Below are 18710 nucleotides of genomic sequence, written 5' to 3' on the forward strand. Positions count from 1 at the left end.
CCAAACCAGAGACTGGGTGAAGTAGGTGAGAGCTGTGGCATGAGCAGGATAGCATACAATAAACCTCCAACTTCTTGGCTGATGGGATACCTGGAGGCAGCGTAAAGCTGCTCAGCATTTTGCTTGGTAATTGTTTCAGCCACTGAGCACCCTGGTTTATGGCAGAACACAAAGGAGGCTGAGAAATTCCTGGGCAGGAGGCTTGAGGTACTCTCAGATGTTTTAAGCATAAACCGCAGAGTAGCTTGGATTCTGTTATGTGTTTGTTATTAAAAAAGTTAATGGTTAAAAAAGGCCTTTGAAACTTTTTCTCAGAAAGATCTAGTTCTAAGTGAAAGGATTAAGCTATACGTATACGTATGTAGTCATCATAACTTAATAAAGTTAATAAGCACATAGAACACATGAATGAGATTTGACTAGTTCTCTTGTTTTGATTATCCAGTCATAAATGCATAAGTGACAGCAGAAAAGAAGGAAATAAAGAAAAAGTGCCAGCCTTCTGACCATATGAAACACATGGACTTTGATTCTGCTGCATTCCACCCTTTTTCTACATGCATTCCACAGATTTCAAGTGGCAATGATTAATAACAAGCCTAGCACTTAGATAAGGCTGGGGAGATTTTAACTTTTATTCCGAAGTAAGGAAAAAGGATTAACAGAATTTTTTGCCACTCTGTAGCCTGATTAGGTCCATCATACACAATTACCAAGTTGCCAAGAGCTCAGGACATGTAGGGGCTCCTAAACAGGATACCTGAGAGTCCCATTGTGTGCCAAGGATCAGAAATGAAAGATTTCCCCCTCTTTCTTCTCTTTACTAACTACTACTCAACATGTTTTTAAGCTTTCTTGCAGACAGCAAACCTCACAGGAAAAACCAATGTGAACATTCTTATTGATGGCTAACGAGGCATTGTTTTTATATGTCAGTTAGTAATTTCCTACAGAAAACAACAGGAGCAGGAAGAAAGTTTCACATACATGAACAAACTGTCAATATCACTAATATTGGTCTAATATGCTCAAGTTCTTCTCTTATTTTTTTTTGCCAAAAGAAATAGAAACTAGAACACAACAAGAAGTGTAAGTCAACCCACATAATCAAGATAAATCAGTATTTTTCGCCTAACGAAATTAATACTGGCCTGTTACTCTAGACTGCTATTTGCATACAGTAATTCATACAAGCACTTTTATCCTGTTCAGGAATCATGCACCATAACGCCTTAGAGCTGGTTACAATTAGCAAGCAACAAGCTTGAGCAGACCTGCTGAACCCAAGAAGTCCCTTCATGGGGGCACATGTTTGCAGGATTACTCCTACACTATCACTGCAAAGCCCGAGTGTCCAGTCTTGCTAAAAAAGCTGTGTTTAAGGATGTGGAAGAATAGCCACTGTACAGAGACAGGTAAACTCATCTCATATGTGAGATATTCTAGAAGGGATTTAGGTCTTTTGAGGTGAAATCTGAGTGCATGAAAACACCGTCCTGTATTAATGCTTAACTATAATCAGCTTGAGACATAGCACATGCTCAGTTTACTGGGACATTCCACTTTAAGTGCATGTTAAGCTAATATTGACTTTTCCACTAAACCAAAATCTCTGTTATTTGTGCCCAGAAGACTGAAAAAACAATAGACGTAGGAAGCAGAAGAATTAATCTTCCTGACCTTTCCTTTTTTTTATACCTTTGGGAGTAAGTCTTTTTGTGTGTGTCTAATAAGGAATGTGAGCTATTCACTTGCAACGATTCTTAGATTATGTGGAAGTACTTTACTGTATTATTTTGCTCTTTCTTTTGCATTCCCCACGTTCAATAAAATTCCACAGAGTATTATTAATAATATCTTTAAAGTATTATCTTTTTACCTGTATCCATTCCCTGGTAGAATCTTCCCCTGGGGTCCATCCATTTTCAGGGTAATTTAGCCGAGACCTTTCTGAAGACCAGATAGCACTGTACTGGGAGGAGACAGTGATTTGATCAGAGTGAATTTCTCCTGACTCCATACCTAGTGGTTCCATGCACTGGAAATCTGAAGAAAAATAAATTACCATCATTACTATGGTCAGCTTTTTGATATAGACTTTGAATAATGAGAATGTTTTCCTGCTTTGAATATGAATATCTAAAGAATTTATTTTTATGTGACTTTGAATTCTTTAGCAACTTTAAGTGAGGCAGTCGGGGCTTATAGTGTCATTCTTAATACTGTCATTCAAGTTGCCATGGCAATTCCTGCAATAATAATGCAATACAAATATTTTTAGCCCAACATTGTTGCCATTTCAATACAGGACAATAGAATTCTCTTTTCTAGGGTAGCACACTCACTTCTGTAGATTCATAATATAAAACAATGTATGTTCAACTCATAATTATACACAAAGCCAGGAAAGACAAACCACATGACTGTACAAAACAAATTTATTTTAGAACTATTTACTCGAGTACAAAAAGTGTAAAATGTTTTAAAAATATTATCAAAATTCAAGCTATTCTTTTTAGGTCCTGGACACTGAAAAGAAACAGATCAACTAAATTTGAATCCAGGTCAGAAGAGTATTGACACAAGGGAATTACCACCTCTTCTGTAATGTGCTGTATTTTAAATGAGTTGACCATCTCCCTCCAATCTCTTTCTGTTGACACAAAAATTACCTAGATAATTTAGAGTCAATTGACAATCCAGTCCATATAGCGAATTCAAAGGCTGATAGGGCATGGAGTCTGAATTCTTTTCTCTCTCTTCAAAAAGATATTACTACTGAAGCAATAGAAGCCAGTGGCCTTAGATGGATCCTCAGAAACAGCTGCTTGTGAACCTCTGCCAGGGGTTTACCACCCGTATTGCAAGGGCAGAACATGTGCCTATACTACAGTTTGGGAACTTCACCATATATTAGTATAAATCATTCCTTTACTGGTAGCTTAAGATAAAATGCCAGTATGTGAAGTAGAGGCCTTGACATTTGGGTACGTACTTGTTCTTAGCATACCTTGTCTGGATCTGAGAGAAGTAGCTGTGTCTCTAACAGAGGGGTGGGTGCTTAGTAAAAGTTTTCAAGACCCCCTACTAGAGACTGCTGTCTGGATTCAGTACTAAGGTCAGGACTACCATTTCCACGTTACTATGGGAAGCCTGCTCTGCTGCTGCCTCTGATTCACCTCATCTGTTGAGCAAATGCAATCTTGAGCTTTGAGAGCTACAGCTTACCGCTTCTGTGCATTGGACCTAAAGAGGAGGAAAGTAGAAAGCATTCTGTAAAGTGTGAAAGTGAAAATTTACTTAGCCTTGGAGACGAATTTGTAGTTAAGGTGCTCCATAACTGAATTATCAAGCTTGCTGAAAAAACTGCATTTCCTGTGATGTACCACCCATTTCCCCGTTTCCCTGCTGCTTCAGTGTAGTAGGGGCCTTGGGTGAAGTACAGAAACTGAACTACTTTAGGGTAAGACTTCAAGTCAACTTCTGCTTGGAATCAGAAGGATTAGCCACTACAGAGGACACAAGTCATGGTAGGTTGGAGTGTTGTGGTTTAACCCGGCCGGCAGCTAAACACCACACAGCCGTTTGCTCACCCTCCCCCCTCCCACTCTGGGATGGGGGAAAGAAACGGGAAAGTGAAGCCCGTGAGTTGAGATAAAGACAGTTTATTAAGACAGGAAAATAATAATAATAATAATAATGATAATAGTACTACTAATAATAATGTGTACGAAACAAGTGATGCACAATGCAATTGCTCACCACCTGTTGACCGATGCCCAGCCTATTCCTGAGCAGCCTGGCCCCCCACCCTGGATAGCCACCCCTATATATTGTTTAGCATGACGCCAGATGGTATGGAATACCCCTTTGGCTAGTTTGGGTCAGCTGTCCTGGGTCTGTCCCCTCCCAGCTCCTGCTGCACCCCCAGCCTGCTCGCTGGCAGGACAGAGCGAGAAGCTGAAAAGTCCTTGTCTTGGTGTAAGCACTGCTCTGCAACAATTAAAACATCAGTATGTTATCAGCACTCTTCTCATCCTAATCCAAAACATAGCACCCTACCAGCTACTAGGAGGAAAATTAACTCTGTCCTAACTGAAACCGGGACATGGAGTCATATTAAAAGATCTAAAAAACAGGTGTCCATTCTTATGGATTCTTCCCATCCATGCCAGCTGGGATATGTCTCATTACCTCCTCCTTGCTATGCATCTACATGGAAGCTAATGAAGATGCAAGGACAAAGGAGAGGTGAGGACAAACAGGAATAATTTCAGTTTACTGATTTTTCCTGTGTTCCTTCTTTGATTAAACAGCTACATCAACTCCGAATCTACTCAAAACTCAGTCACAGAAAGGAGAGTTTGATTTAAAGCGTGTTTTATCATCAAGCAAAGCAAGGAAATCTGCAAGGACATGTTGTAACACAGCCCATTATTTTCCTGTGTCTCCCTCACTTGGTTTCATTCTCTGTGCAAAGAGTAAGCATGAAAATGAGGCAACTGGGAGAAAAGTAACAGAGAGAGAACAAAGCTTAGATAGCTTATGAAATGGTTTAACAAGAGCATGTATTATTAAATGGGTTCTTTTTATTCAAGAAATCGATCATCAAAGCTTTTTCCATGTAATAAAAGAAGGCTTTGGATAGTGCATTCATTGTTCATGTTTCATTGTTTTAATGTAACCGTTCAATTGCTCCGCATTCCTGTGTTTCCTCGGTCAGCACAGTTTTTCATGATAATTCTTCCAACTTCCTGGCAATACTGAGGAATAAAACTGCGAGGAAAACATAGCTTTTCAAAGGGTAGCTGTACTTAAAAAAAAAAAAAAGGAAAGAAAAACAGAACCAACCCTCCCCCGCCATCTTATTTATTTAAGGTTTCTTTAAAGTTTAATGCAACACCTGGTGTGCAAGAAGACATAACAGAGAATATTCTCAAGAAGCTCTGCAGGATGAATAAATACTGACCTTCCGATACACTGCTCTGCGACACGCTGTAGTTTGCTGAGAATCCCTCTTTTGCTATTGCACTGTCGGTGTAAAATACCATTGAAAGAATCCCTGTTGAAGAGCGGACGCGGCCTGGGTTGTTCTGCCCACAATAGCGCCCTATGTGTGGGCCAACTGCAAAAAGACAGAATATAATAGTAAACTACCACTTCTGCTGCAACAATAGATGACACTACAATAGCTTCCCAAAGAGATTCCCTCAGCAGGAATAAGTGAACCTCTACAACAGTTTAAAATCACAGCCTCATCAATAACTTAGCAATGAACAATAAATTGCTTACCCTGCCCCAGTAATCTTACTTCTAAAATGTTCCAGATAACACTCCATAAAACCTCTGAAAACGTAAAGAACCAGGATTTCAAAAACATGTCCTTTAAAGTGCACAGAGAGGGCAATGATGCACAAAATTACATGTACAAAACAGCAAAAGTATTTTCCAAAGTGTGGTTGAAGCACCTATTTATGACAAGGACATCTGAATGTCCTGATTTGCCCACCCAGCCAACAAGATGCTGAATACCCTTAGCTCTGGGAAAAGCTCATACAGCATTTTCCAGGATTTATGCCCAATGCTGCAGACAATCTGTTAATTTTATAGCAGATTTGGGAAAAAAAAAATAAAAATGCTCTTGTATTGAGGCAATGACCAGATTCTCTTTTTTTCCCTCCTGTTTAGACTTTCAGGACATCCTCATGGATTGTTCACCCATATGCTCAATATTAAAGAATATTGTAAAAGAATTCAAGAGAAAAATATTAATCCGTTCAAAAGTGCAAGGCTTTCTTAAGTATATCTCCATGTCACAGAACAAGCACACATGCACATATACATGATTTCTCTCAGTGTTAATAATGTATAAACTGGTTCCTGATATTTTTCTGGATTTCCTGTGCAGTGAGATAATCTTTTCCCTTAATTAAGCTACTCAAATCACAACTAACATATGTGGCCTTCTTGCACTTGAGCATTCCCTACAGATAGGTCTCTAGGCTGTTGAGTAGTGATACATCTGTGCTTACAAACAATAAGAACAGATAATGCTAAAACGCCATGCATGGAGTCAATCATAAAACTAATCAGAGAACGTCATTCTGATGCTTACACCGCTGGTTTCCAGGCTTAAATTAACACCTTGTCATATCTCTAGGAACTCCATTTAACTTTCAGTTTAAAATATAAAATGTTTATATATCCTAATTATTCACAGTTCAAAGAAAATCCACAGCTAACATCATTTTGTAGTCATTTGTTGGCATTTTCCAACAAGTAAAACAGTTCCAGCTTGGAATAACTTCATTATGTAAGCTACACATTTCTGTAAGGCCTTCGAGTTGCCAGAAAGAGAGAGCTCAGATGATACAGCTTTTCCTGCCAGCAGCTATTTTTCAAACCATATTCTGGCCAGAGTTAGTCTTCAGTTACTTTGGCAATCTCAGGGCATTTATAGTACCTGCCAGTCCAGCCTTTTTCACCAGGGTTGTTCAATGTGGTATTGACAGTGTGGAACACCCTATAGAGCATATGAGTTGGTTTCTTTCTCATTCTAGAAATTATTAAAGCTTTACAGTTTTATTATCTGTAGCAAGAAAGTAGTTGTTTTGACTGTTATCATTACTAGCCTTTTTAAAACAAAACAATACCCTACTTCAGGCTCCAATTGCTGCAGTTCTGGTACATATATAAAATTCTGTATGTGTAAACAGCTCTGATCCTGCTCTTTCACATGATGGTCTTTTGACATTACAGTCGCTGATCTTGCTCTGAACTGCAAGAAAACAGGGAGTATAAGGCCATCATGTTAAGACATTCTGAGCCTCCTTCCTCCCATTTCCTGCGGGGAAGCCTCTTTCAAATGACAAACAGAAGAGAACTTTGTTTAAAGCAGACAGGCTTTAAGATTCCCCATGACTCACTGGTTTATAATTTTTAAGACACATCTAATGTTTCTGCATTTCAGTCTTCTGCAGATTGGCACTGCTATCACAGTACTATTCCCTTTGCTAGCTGTGTAGATGCGGGAGCCAAAAACTTGCAGAACATGACAGAAAAAGGTATTGAATTTTTTTGCACAACATGTAAACCTTACTCGTCTGAGCTAATACAGTATTGATCTAAGCAGAACTGGATCAAATAGACATTCTTACTTTTCTTATATAAATAGCTAACACAACTAAAATTCTTCTTTTTTCCTGCCTTTTTCCTTTTTCCTGACTCTTCTTTATGACCTGAAATGAGCTTTCATAATAGACCAGATACAGCCCCAGATGGGAATTTTAGGCTAGCAGGTGCTGAAAAGTCATTAGGCCCAGAAAGCTCTTTGCAGGCTCTGCCTGTAGACCATCATGTCACTTTGCTGGCATCCCGCAGGAAGGCTTACTCCAAATATAAGCCACTTGGAAATGTCCTCACTCAAGGTCACTTCTACATTACCTGCAGAACAGAGGCATTTTTGTGAGCCTGCTACTTCACTTGACTGCACATGCTTTAGCTATTCCTGAGACTTTGGCTCCTCTCTCCACTGGCATGGTATGTTGTAGTAGAAAACAGCTACTTTCAGATTAAATGATGGAGGAATAACTGAGAAAGCTGTTTTGCAAGCTTTCACCAAAATGCAGAGCCTAATTTTAGTGCTTGAATAAATCCTTGGTTATTCTTAGTAAATATGTGTGAAGGTTTACAGGATCTGAGTTATCATGTGTATAGAATATAGCTGACGGCTTAAGGCTAAATAGAAACATTGTCCCTACTTATTCTTCTTTTCTTTTGCTTCATACAACTGACAGCATAAAAGGTGAAATTAATTCCAAATCTGCTGTTTGCCCTTCTAGCCTTCAGAGACTGTAAGTATCAGCTAATTTTGAGACTTGTTGAAATATGTATTTGTCCTTTTGGTTGAAATCTGAGCTTTTGGAATACAGTAATAATTAAAAAAAAGCAATGAAAAATACTATATTTTATTAGAACATTAGCATATGTTTAATATTCTATATTTTTAGAATATTAGAAAAAAATTCTAAAATATTAGAAGAAATGTTCGGCTAACTTCCCATTTTACTGAATTTTAAACTTGGCCTTTATAAGTGTGCTGGTGTGCTGTGAACAGTATTTTCACAGCAGTGTGATTGTTATTGGCAAAACATTTGCACACTATTTAGGATGCTAAAGAGAAAAGAATTGAAAAATGAATCCTGTTCTCACAGTCCACTAGTCACACTGAGCTTACATACACTCTTATATTGTAATGGTTTCTCACAAGAGTGTAGAAAGCAACCACACAGAGGAGGAAAACATCCAGATTAATAGCAACCTTCATTTGCACTGATGTTAACAACTGCAGTAAAGTCTCCTGTTTTGCTCTGTAATTCAGTGGAAGCTCTCGTTGTATTGACCGAAGCAGCAATGCTCAGCCTGTGGTTCTCAAACCGTATGTAAACTTCTTTAAATTACTTTTGAGCCCTAGTAGACAGTCTATAGAGTTTCAAAGAGAGCTGCATGATGAATATGTGCAATTCGTCACTTAAGCTGGTCCTGGTTTCGAGTGGGCTATTTTTCTTCAAAGTCATCAATGGACTGTTCTTGGCCAAGGCTCGTTGAGGTGTATTTGTGCTTTGGGCAAAGACATTTTTGGTGTCTAGTTTATTTATTCAAAATCATACATTTCTATTCTGTGATCTACTCTCTCCTGCTCCTGCTCTACCTGTTACTGTCTTCAAAACACCATCCCTTTTCTGCACAATATTTGCAAAATGCACATGTAATTCCCAAATATTCTCCAACAGTGTTTCACTTTTTGCTTTCTTTTAAAGAACAGACCAAAGGGTTCCCGTGGCATACAGTTATGTAGAAACAAAATACCAGGATTAAGGCATTCCTGAATGCCTACCATTCCCATCCTGAACCGGCAAAACACTAACACTAGTGCTTAACTTCAGACCTGTAAGTGTCCTCTGTGAATTCCTTTTGAAGTGAGTCTAACCGCTCGTGTGTTCCGAAGATAAGCACTTGTTTTGCAGAATCAAGATGCAAGTACTCAGCACCTGCCAGATTCAACCAACTAAAAGGATGACCAGGAAGGCTGAGGACTTCACGAACATGACAGAGATTTCAGAATTAACTTCTTCATGAATGATCATTATGGTTGCTGGTGAATTTTCTGAACAAAAAATATCCTTTTAAATATCATTGTTATTTTTTATTTAAGAGAAAATTTCTCTCTCTCTTTTCTTTTTTTTTTTTTTTTTTTTTTCTGGGGGGAGGAGACTGATGCAGGGGTGCTGTTCTCTGCTCAGGGACTGGCAGTACCTGGCTCAAACATTGATGCCTACTTTCCAGAGTTAGGGGAGAGCACCATGTTCAGTAGACTGCCCACCTCATTCTGCGCTGGTTACAGTTATGACTACTTTCCACCAAACTGTTCTCTGTGTCATATTATTAAAAAAAAAAAAAGAAACAACAACAAAAAGAATCATAATCTCTGCAAACCAGAGCTGTGTTGCTTGGATCAGGGAACTTGAACTGAAGGACATACATTTTTTTCCAAACATTTTTAGAATAAAAGTTTATAGTAAAACAAAACAAAGTGTTAAACTCCTTGTACATTGCTTTCCTCTAAGGCCAGCTGTCTGCCCCATTATTACAGCTAGACATCCTTCTACTCTGTGTTTATATAAGTGTAGTGCAATGGGGGCTTTAACCTCTACCTCAACTGGGCATGTGAGCAGTAATGTAGTATAGCAAAGTGAAATAGCTTCCTTCTTTATGTCTATGTCCACATGAGGAAATAAAGCTGGCCAGGGAGCATCCTCTGGACCTGCGGTCAGTGGCCAGGGACTGTTCCTGGGACCAGACTAGCAGTGTGACACAGCTCGCTCACATATGGCTTTTCCTTTTGAAACAGGATGGCCATAACCAGCGTGCCTGCTGGGAACAGCCCCCAGCTCCTGCTGCCCTCCAGACCATGCTTGGGAATTACGTGGGGAAGTGTAAGCTGATGTGGGCTAAAACTGTGCAAGGGTGCATGCCAATGATTAAGCAGTACACACAACCAGAGACTGCTCCTCAAGCCTGGTGCTTCAAAACATATCTTCAAAATGTTGTTTCATGGACTATAGGGAAACAGGAACAAAGACTCATCCTGGAGGAGCCTCCCTTGCTCAAAGGCAGCCACATTATTGAATATTTTTCAGAAATGTACTACTTCCATGTAGATGCAAATTAGATTTATGTTGCCTCTCTTCCCTCCCACCCCTATCTTCAGTCTATTGCCAGATCATACCAGCAGTTTCCTGTGTCATCTTTGCTCTTTGGCTGAAACAGTTCTCCCTCTCAAGTATTCATCCTGTGATGCACGTATACAGAAGCAATCACATCCTCTCTGCCTTTGTTAAGTTAAACAAGAAAGTCTGACTGCTGGCTAAAGAGCCTCCCACAGTGAAATGATGTAGGAAATGCTTCCCTACAACCACTACAAGCTCCAACAGTTTGTATCTAAGGAAACATTTCTTTCTAGTCTACAAATTCAGCTGAATATTTACAAACATGTAAACACCATTATTGGATGTCAGGAGCATTTTGGATTTAGACAGTTTGTGAGGGAATTGGAAGGCAGATAATGCCTGTTGTTAATTGCTCTTCAGTATGGCTCAGTCACTTTCTTGAACCAGGAAATTACTACTTTGAAACCCTCTGACACTAACAATAATGCATTTCTTTTTGGTAATATTACACATAAATTGATTGATTGGATCATCTTTTCACAAGTCAGTTGAAATCCAAGTTCTACAGGAATTTAGCTTGAAAAGATTTGGCCTATATACAAATAAAGCTATTATTAAATGTTCCAGACATCATTATTGTGTTGTTAGAATACTGTTTTCCTAACTGAGGCATTAAATACTAAGTAATCTTTCAGTTACTGTTATGGCTCTTTCTTTGCTATTTATTGGAGTGAATTGAAAAGAGCCATGATAAAACCATTAAGCATAAAACAAAAAGGAAGAACAAATATATGTTAAAATGCATGTACCTATTTACCACAGCATCAATAAATACTTTAATTAAAATGATATTGGGGATTTATCTAGGAAAGCAGGCAAGTTTAGATGTGTTATTAAAATATGTTCCTGAATTTATGTTTTCATTTAAATGAAATATTGATGTAGCATTAGCAGTTTGTAGAAACTGCCAGAAAATATCTATTAATATGGGTTAGCACACCAGGGGAAAACTGAAATATCTGTAATTAGCACCCAACAAAACAACATCAATCATGAATTTTCATCAGTCAATGAATTTTGCAACAAGTTACAAAAGCAAGAAGAAAAAAGGCAGCTACATGATGCTTCTCTTTATCAGTCTGCACCATACATGGAAATAGTGAAAAAGGCATCACAAAAAGTTTTACATAGAGGTTTGCACAATTTGTATGGGTGGTTAGGCATCCTAAAGGTTAAGTACTCAGCTTGAGCAGCCCCTTTTAGGCTGCAGCTGACCTAGCTGGGTCCATGGTTGCCCTACCTAGAGGGGACTTAGCTATTGTGGGAAAATTTACTTAGATGAAAAAATAAAGAAGTCACACAACTAATTTGTTTACCAGTCTCAGTGTAAAAAAGGGATGTGAGATTTGATGTGAGGTGAAATGAGGGCTCATTGGCTCCATAGAGTTAGCAAATATCTAGTTAGGCACTTACTGAATTACACAAAGTCAAGTGTGGTCAATAACGAAGTGGAAAATTATTGAGATGTCAGAGAAGTATGTTCCAGACGGGCACCAACACACCCACCTTGGCATGTGTGCCCAGCTAGTCGGAGATTATAAATTAGCAAAGTAAGATAAAGCCTTTGGATTTGTTTATACTGCTGGAAGAGAGAGCACTGTGGGAGAGGAACCCTGTGGTGCCTGATCGCCAATGCCACCTGAATGGCAATGGGACTGCCCGTTGACCTGGGGAACTGTTCAGTGAGTGTTACTATGGATGCCACATTTGCTCTGGCAAAGAAATTCTCTGCTTGGACAGCAGTTCTGAAACCTGGTTCCTCCTCAGGCTGGAGAGTTAGTACCTGAACTCCAATTTGTGCAAGTTTTTGGATATTACTGGAAAATCCTTGTGTTTTATCTGTAAAAGTTTGAGACTCATTATAGGGTTTCATATTTTAGTGTAGGAAGTCTATCACATATTCCCTCTAAAAATGCATTTTTTTCCCAAGCCAACTGTTCAAAAGTACATAGATTTCATAAAAAAAGTACTTCACACTGTGATATGCTTTACTGAATGAATTTACAGAGCGTTTTCCCCATTTCTCTTTAATTCAACTCGTTTCATATAAATCAAACAAGGACCTTTCTACTCTGGCATTTAAAAAAATGAGAATATGCCTTCTGCAGCACACTGTGGAGTAATGGTTATGTGTATCACAGTCCATTTTTCTCTTACCATCAGGGAATCCGTCCCAGATTTCCAATCGGTCATAGCGACAGAACGCTCCCCCTGGGGTATTTGAATCAGGTTCTAGTTCAAAGCTTTCAAATTCCAGTATAATCTCTGACATCTTTGGTGCAAAGATAATATAAGTGCATTCAAGGCTATTGGGATATTTTTCAGGGAATCCAGGGGACTTTATCACTCCACTTGATGAAGTAAAGTTTCTGGAGCATTCAGGTCCTGCGAGAGAAAGAAAAAATCACCTGGGTTAACATTATGCTACTAAGCAAAGTAGTTAGCTGGAAAACAAATTAGGCTGTATTGTCTCTCCAGCAGCAAAGGTGGCTTTTCAATGAAACACCTCATTTTAATCACTGTATTAATCATTCAGCCAGCTTGTTTGTATTACTGATAGTCAGGTTTTAAAGCGCAATTCACATACACTGTCTGATCTCCAATTTTCAATTTGTATGGAACAATATGAAAACTTGTACCAGCTCTAGAAAAAAATATGACAAATACAAAGTCATGTGGGAACAATGAAAGTGTAAGCTGCAGAAATCTCGACAGAGCCCTAGAGAAATAATTATAGCCCCTTCAAGCTCAAATCTTTAAATCTTATGGCTGACAGGCTTTTATTGGTGAAATAGATTTTTTTTTTTTTTCCAAAAGCGGGTGAGTGAATTCAGTAGAGGGAGTAGTGGTTTCAGATTCCTGGAGCACTGACTCAGTAACTCTGCCAGATGTGACCTATGCCTCCTTGACAAACTAAATGTGAAAGGTAATTCGTACATGTACCAAGGGTGAGTGACTCATTCTGAGTGGTGTTGACACAGGTGCACCAGTAAAATGTTGCTGTTAGTGCAGGCATGATAAACTGTGTGATTACAGGCGGTGTTGCTAGAAGTCACCTAATGTCAATGTTGACACATTGGTTTCCCCAATGTCCCCACCATGGCATAAAGTGATGCTCCAAACACTGCTCTTGGTAGAGCAGGAAAGTGGCGCTGCAGATGCGAGGCCAGGTCACTGGACTTGCCTTTGTGAATACAAGGGACTAAAACAAGAGTCCATCTCTTGTTGACAGATCATGTTTCTCCTTTATTTAAGTCCCTCGGGAATCCTCTCTGTGGATCCCACATCTGCAGGTGTGCTTGCAATAAGCCGCAAGCACTGCCCACACATCTTCCCATGGGGTCAACTCAGGTACCCCCCTCTCTGACTTTTGACACTCCCAGTTTAATGGAAAGTGATTTACAGGTTTTGGGACATCTGACCTGGGGAGTTTGGGTAGGATGACTCAGATGAACCTCTTCTGACATAGAGTAAAAGAAGGACACAGGCAACAGAGTTTGGTTGCAACAGGTCTGTGCCGGGGAATGAGTGCGTGTGAGCTTTCAGCATGGATGAGGATGCCCAGCTTCCTTAGAGACTGTAGTCAGGAGCCTTAGAGGATTTCCAATGCTTAACACAGATCATTGAAGGAAAACAGTCTGGCTTGTTGCATATATGAATACTCTTATTTCACCATAGAAAATGTTTTCCTTGTGAATGTGCCAAACATATTACCCCCCACAGATTTGGCCACCTCCCAAGTAAATTTAGCATGTAAGAGAGAGGGCTGAATGAATTTAGTCAGTTCAGGTATTTTTGTCCTTCAACAGACACTGACGGGAAATGCTTGAGCTATCACATCAATATTCAGAACACTTCATGGCATATTTTGGAAGATGTAGATATTAATGCTCATGTAAACTGGCCCATTCCAATTTGGGAAATTACATTTTGCCTATAATTATATCACCCCCGTACACATTAGCCAGATATTTCTCTTCTCTCCCTGTCATTCTCTTGTCTCCTTGTCATGTATGGGAGGGTTATATCCTAGTTGTTGCTCCTCACTCCCACCAGTAGCTGCTGTTCCAGGATACAATACCTTTGGAGTATGCCATTCATAGCATAAAGTGCTCTGTACTCCTCTTGGAATCCAATAAAAGATGCAATATAAAATGTAAGCCAGGATCATTATTGCTATATTAAATACAGCCAAATCCTGGCTCTGTGAGTGCGTGATCATCAGGCTCCTTACACTCACACATGGCATCTCAATACCAGCTTGCATTGTTTTAAACATGTTCAAGCCAATCTGGTGCAAGAAACAAAAAACTGTTTTCAGAAGAGCTGCCTCACTAAAATGCCCTCCACAGATTTTGAACCTTTATTGACACTGTGAAGAAACCTCAGGAATTAAATGAACACTGAGGCTACGATGAGCTCCATGAAGCAGTCTTCATGGGAAACTGGCAGAAAAGGCTCTTGCAGAGACCTAAAAAAATGGATACTTTTGAGGCGGGAGATTACATGTGTGTGTGTGCATGCAACATAGTAAAAGGGATGAGCTGAAGGGAAGGGAGAGGAGACAAAAGAGAGAGCAAAGAAAGAGAAAGGGATCATTTCATTTGCTCTCTATAGGTGTCACTGAGCCAGAAGATCATTTGCCTTCTTGGTTGACACTGACGTTTCTTTCAATTTACACCATAAACTAAGGTTAGGAATGTTGGACGTGAACTATCTTGATCCTCTTCTAGTCAGTAGGCCACTCACCCATCCTATGGGAGGCTGGCTGCCAGAGCCAAAATAAGGAACATTTCAGGTGAGCTAAATGTTAGGCAATATGGATTTCATGTTGTTCTGGAACTCAACATCTCCTTCAGTGCTTTGATGGCTGAGGAGCTGGATGAGAAGTTAAGGCAGATCCTACTCTCAAAGACCTTAATGCATTTATCACTTATCACATGTGCTGGTCTCTCCTCACAATTTCCATGACTTGTAGCAACTTTGAGCATCAGGTTCAGGATTCAGCTTAGGGTACAGGTAGAGTAATGCAAATTTTTTTTCTTCTAAAACTGAAGACGCTTTCACATCCTGGGATGTAGGAGTGCTGAAGTGCAGTTCAGCCTTCGTCTCAGTGCTGCAGGAGCTTGGGACTGGGATCATTTTAATGCTTCTCATGTCTGGGAAATGATAAGCGAGGTGGTGAATATGCTAAAACAGGGCATGCTAGTCTGGTGTGCACATCTGAGCTTCATCTGCATAACAGGGTAAACTGGTCAGCTTTATTTGGTACAGAAATTAAAATGCAAATTTGGAATAGCATCTATGCATTAACTTTGAAGTTAAAAAGGGATGTGTTCCCACAGCAACTATAACTTGTACCCTTTGTGTACACACAGCTTTTTCTAATGCTGTACCTGGTGATAACTTTTCTGCATTAATATACAGTTTATGTGGAATGAACTAGAGTTAAAGTTGCTCCGGGAGCCATAATTTTGAGTTTCCTGACTTTCGCGTGTGTAAAAACACATTCATAATGCCAACTTAACGTGCTTAATGTGTATCACTGAGAAATGTAAATGACCACACAAGGAAGTAAGCACAACATTCCTGTCAGAGTTCTGACTTGCCACTACACTATTAGAAAATAAATAAAAGCTTTTCTTCTTGAAAACACTCAGTTACTAAAATAGATTGTTTCACAGGTCATTCTTTCACTTGTTCTCACGTTTCAGCCTTGGTCTTTATGAAAGATGGTACTGTATATATATAAGCGCTGAGAAACTTCAGGACACAATTTCAAGAGTTTAGCCTCCTAAAGACACCAACATAAATAGAGATATTTTTCAGGAAAGCTTGGTGTCATTTGGATGCTGAGCTCTTTCAAAAAATTTGACCCTAAAGGTCACCAAAAGAATTTCTGGGAGCCCAGAGTGGATTTACAGACAAGGAAGATGGTGAACAAGAGGTCTGTGGCCCCAATTAGCACTGTGCAGAGCAGCACTAGTGTGCAACTGAAGAGAGACCCCACTACTGAGATTCTCCTCATTAACAATACGGCTACCGCCAAGTGCGTGTGCTGAACACAACTGAAAATCCAGCTCTGATTTAGGTACGTAAAAGGGACTTGAACTGGTTCTTAAAACATAGCAATGTCTGGGAGTGGTTTGCATCGGAAATTTGGATTTTTGATCTGCTTTTGTAAATATGACTCAAATTATTGATGTTGAAGTCAGTATTTAATTTTGGTTGGTTGGTTGGTTGGTTGGCTGGTTTTGCCTTGTCTTAAGCTTCTTGTCTTTTTGTATACTATCTGGTTGTGGTCCTATATTCTTCAGGAATGGGATATATGAATTATTTATCTCCATCCAACTATAGGGAAAGCATATGACAAAAAAATTATCTCGTGGTCTTTTTAGCTATTGATTCAGAGAATTATCACAGAAAGACTGTCTATAGGTCTGGTTAACCCTGGATTGTTTCTCTGGGCTTTTTTTGCACCCTATACCGCTATCTGTGCTCCCTGCACAAGCATCCAGTAGGACAAATTTCTGAACTGTGTGACCTTCCCCACTCCCTTACCTCCCTTACCTCCAAAAACACGATTTGTGAAAGGAACAGCAACATCATCTGCTGCCCATGTGTACTCTGGTCCTTTCTGAGCTCACAGCTGTCTATTGGGAATGCAGAGCAAAGCACTAACCAGAATAAGACAGGGACTCAGAAGGTGCTGTTAAGGCAATAAAATGGTAAATCATACAGCAATTATTATCACAAAAAAAGAAGAAAGCTAATGGTTTTAAGAAGATCCAAACAAACAGCTGATGAAGACTATCAGATTACACCCAGAGGAGTCAATCCTCAAATGCAGCTGACCCATTGGATTCATAACGATTTACACCCATTGAATACATGCCCCACATTGAAATGACAAGGGCAATACGATTTTATCTTTCAAGCATTTTCCCATATTCCTGCCATTCCTAAAAATTGTGATGAAAGCAAAAATCACAAAGTGATCAGCTATATAACAATAAATTGTTTCTCACCTCTTTTGAAAACTTCGTAACGGATAGAAAATCCTGCTCCATGTGTTTCATAGTCGGAAACAAATTTAATGAAAAGATATGGTCCTGAAGACACTAAAGGAGGGGGAGCAATTTTTCCACAGTACTTTCCCCATAAGCGTCCTTCAGCATTATCTCCATCAATCACTTCAACATAATCATACCTGGTAGATAAATGGAAGGAAGAAACTTTTAACTTCCAGGAAAGAAGGAGACCTAATTAATTTAGAAACCATAACACAACATAGATAATCAAGAAAAATGCTAGCTTGCTTGGAAAATGCATTATGCTGAAAGATGTAAGCAAAATGAAATAATTAAAATGGACTACATTATGTCTGTAGACATCATCTGGCAACATGGAACTATTAGGAAGAATGGTGTCCATTATGCTTGCAGACAATGTCAGCTAAAGTAACCAATTAACAAGAAAAAAAAAAGGAAATCTCATGAGCACAATTCTGTATTATTAAATTGTGTTTCTTTGTCTGTGTAGTGTTGTTATCAATACATAATGCATAGCATTCTTTTCAAACTGTGAAGTTCTGTTATGAATTCAAAAATGTCTTTTTGGCTGGAGCTCTTTATGAACAATACTTTGATTTCCATATGCTGTCCTCCAAACATATGTCCACAGAATAATAAATAAATCCATAAACCTTAGTTTTTCTTCAAAACTCCACCATGTTGCAGCTCAGTGATAGAAAAATCTGTTATTTTCCCCGTTATTTGGACAAATAATTTTGAATCTCAAAATCCGCACATCAATCAACACTTCAGTTTTCTCAGACAAAACTTGTTTCATTACAAATCACCTTTGCTTAGGTATTTGAATCAAGAAGAGCACGCTGCAATATTCATGCTTGTCCAGCATATGATTACTGAATAGGCTGGGCTAAATCCTTCTCTGTTACTTGCTAGATTCTCAAGGACTTCATAAGAAAAAGCAATAATGTGCAATAGTGATAGGCCTGGGAGCACCAGTCATGTTAGGGTTCCTCAGCTGGGTGACCAGAAATGCCAATACGTGAGGCTGGGTCTCACAAATTGGATTTCAGTGGGCTGGGGAGAGCCCGGCAGCTTGGTGCACTGAGCCAGCGTGGAGAATACAAATGAGCATCATGGTCACGGAGAGGCATGAGCTGCAGGTGCGGAGACAAGTCGGGTTTTAAGTTTTACTAGCAGATGATTTCACTCAACCCTAGGCGGGAAGGAGGGGCAGACACAGTCTGAAGAATTGGTTTAATCTTTTCCTAAAATGCGGTGGCATTTGGAGGCTGGGTTCTGGTCTGGTCTCTGTTGGATTGTAGTGAAAGGCTTTTCTCTGCCTGTAATTCTTTGTATCTCAGGCATGCTGCCGTTTTACTTAACAGGT

At 39.4% G+C, this 18710-nt stretch overlaps 1 protein-coding gene across 4 annotated transcripts in view; it reads right to left on the bottom strand.

Moving 5' to 3' along the window:
- NRP1 (neuropilin 1) overlaps positions 1–18710 on the bottom strand; it is a 111266-nt gene that overhangs the window by 48893 nt on the left and 43663 nt on the right. For all 4 annotated transcript variants that reach the window (XM_083824633.1, XM_083824632.1, XM_083824631.1 and 1 more), the window contains exons 4-7: positions 17318–17499; positions 12447–12674; positions 4970–5125; positions 1880–2046 (exon numbers count right to left, since the gene is read on the bottom strand). In XM_083824633.1, coding sequence (XP_083680759.1) covers positions 1880–2046; positions 4970–5125; positions 12447–12674; positions 17318–17499 — 733 coding nt within the window. The remainder of the gene's footprint in view (positions 1–1879; positions 2047–4969; positions 5126–12446; positions 12675–17317; positions 17500–18710) is intronic.

The sequence above is a fragment of the Anser anser genome (genome assembly GCF_964211835.1).
Source record: "Anser anser genome assembly, chromosome: 2".
Classification (NCBI taxonomy): Eukaryota; Metazoa; Chordata; class Aves; order Anseriformes; family Anatidae; genus Anser; species Anser anser.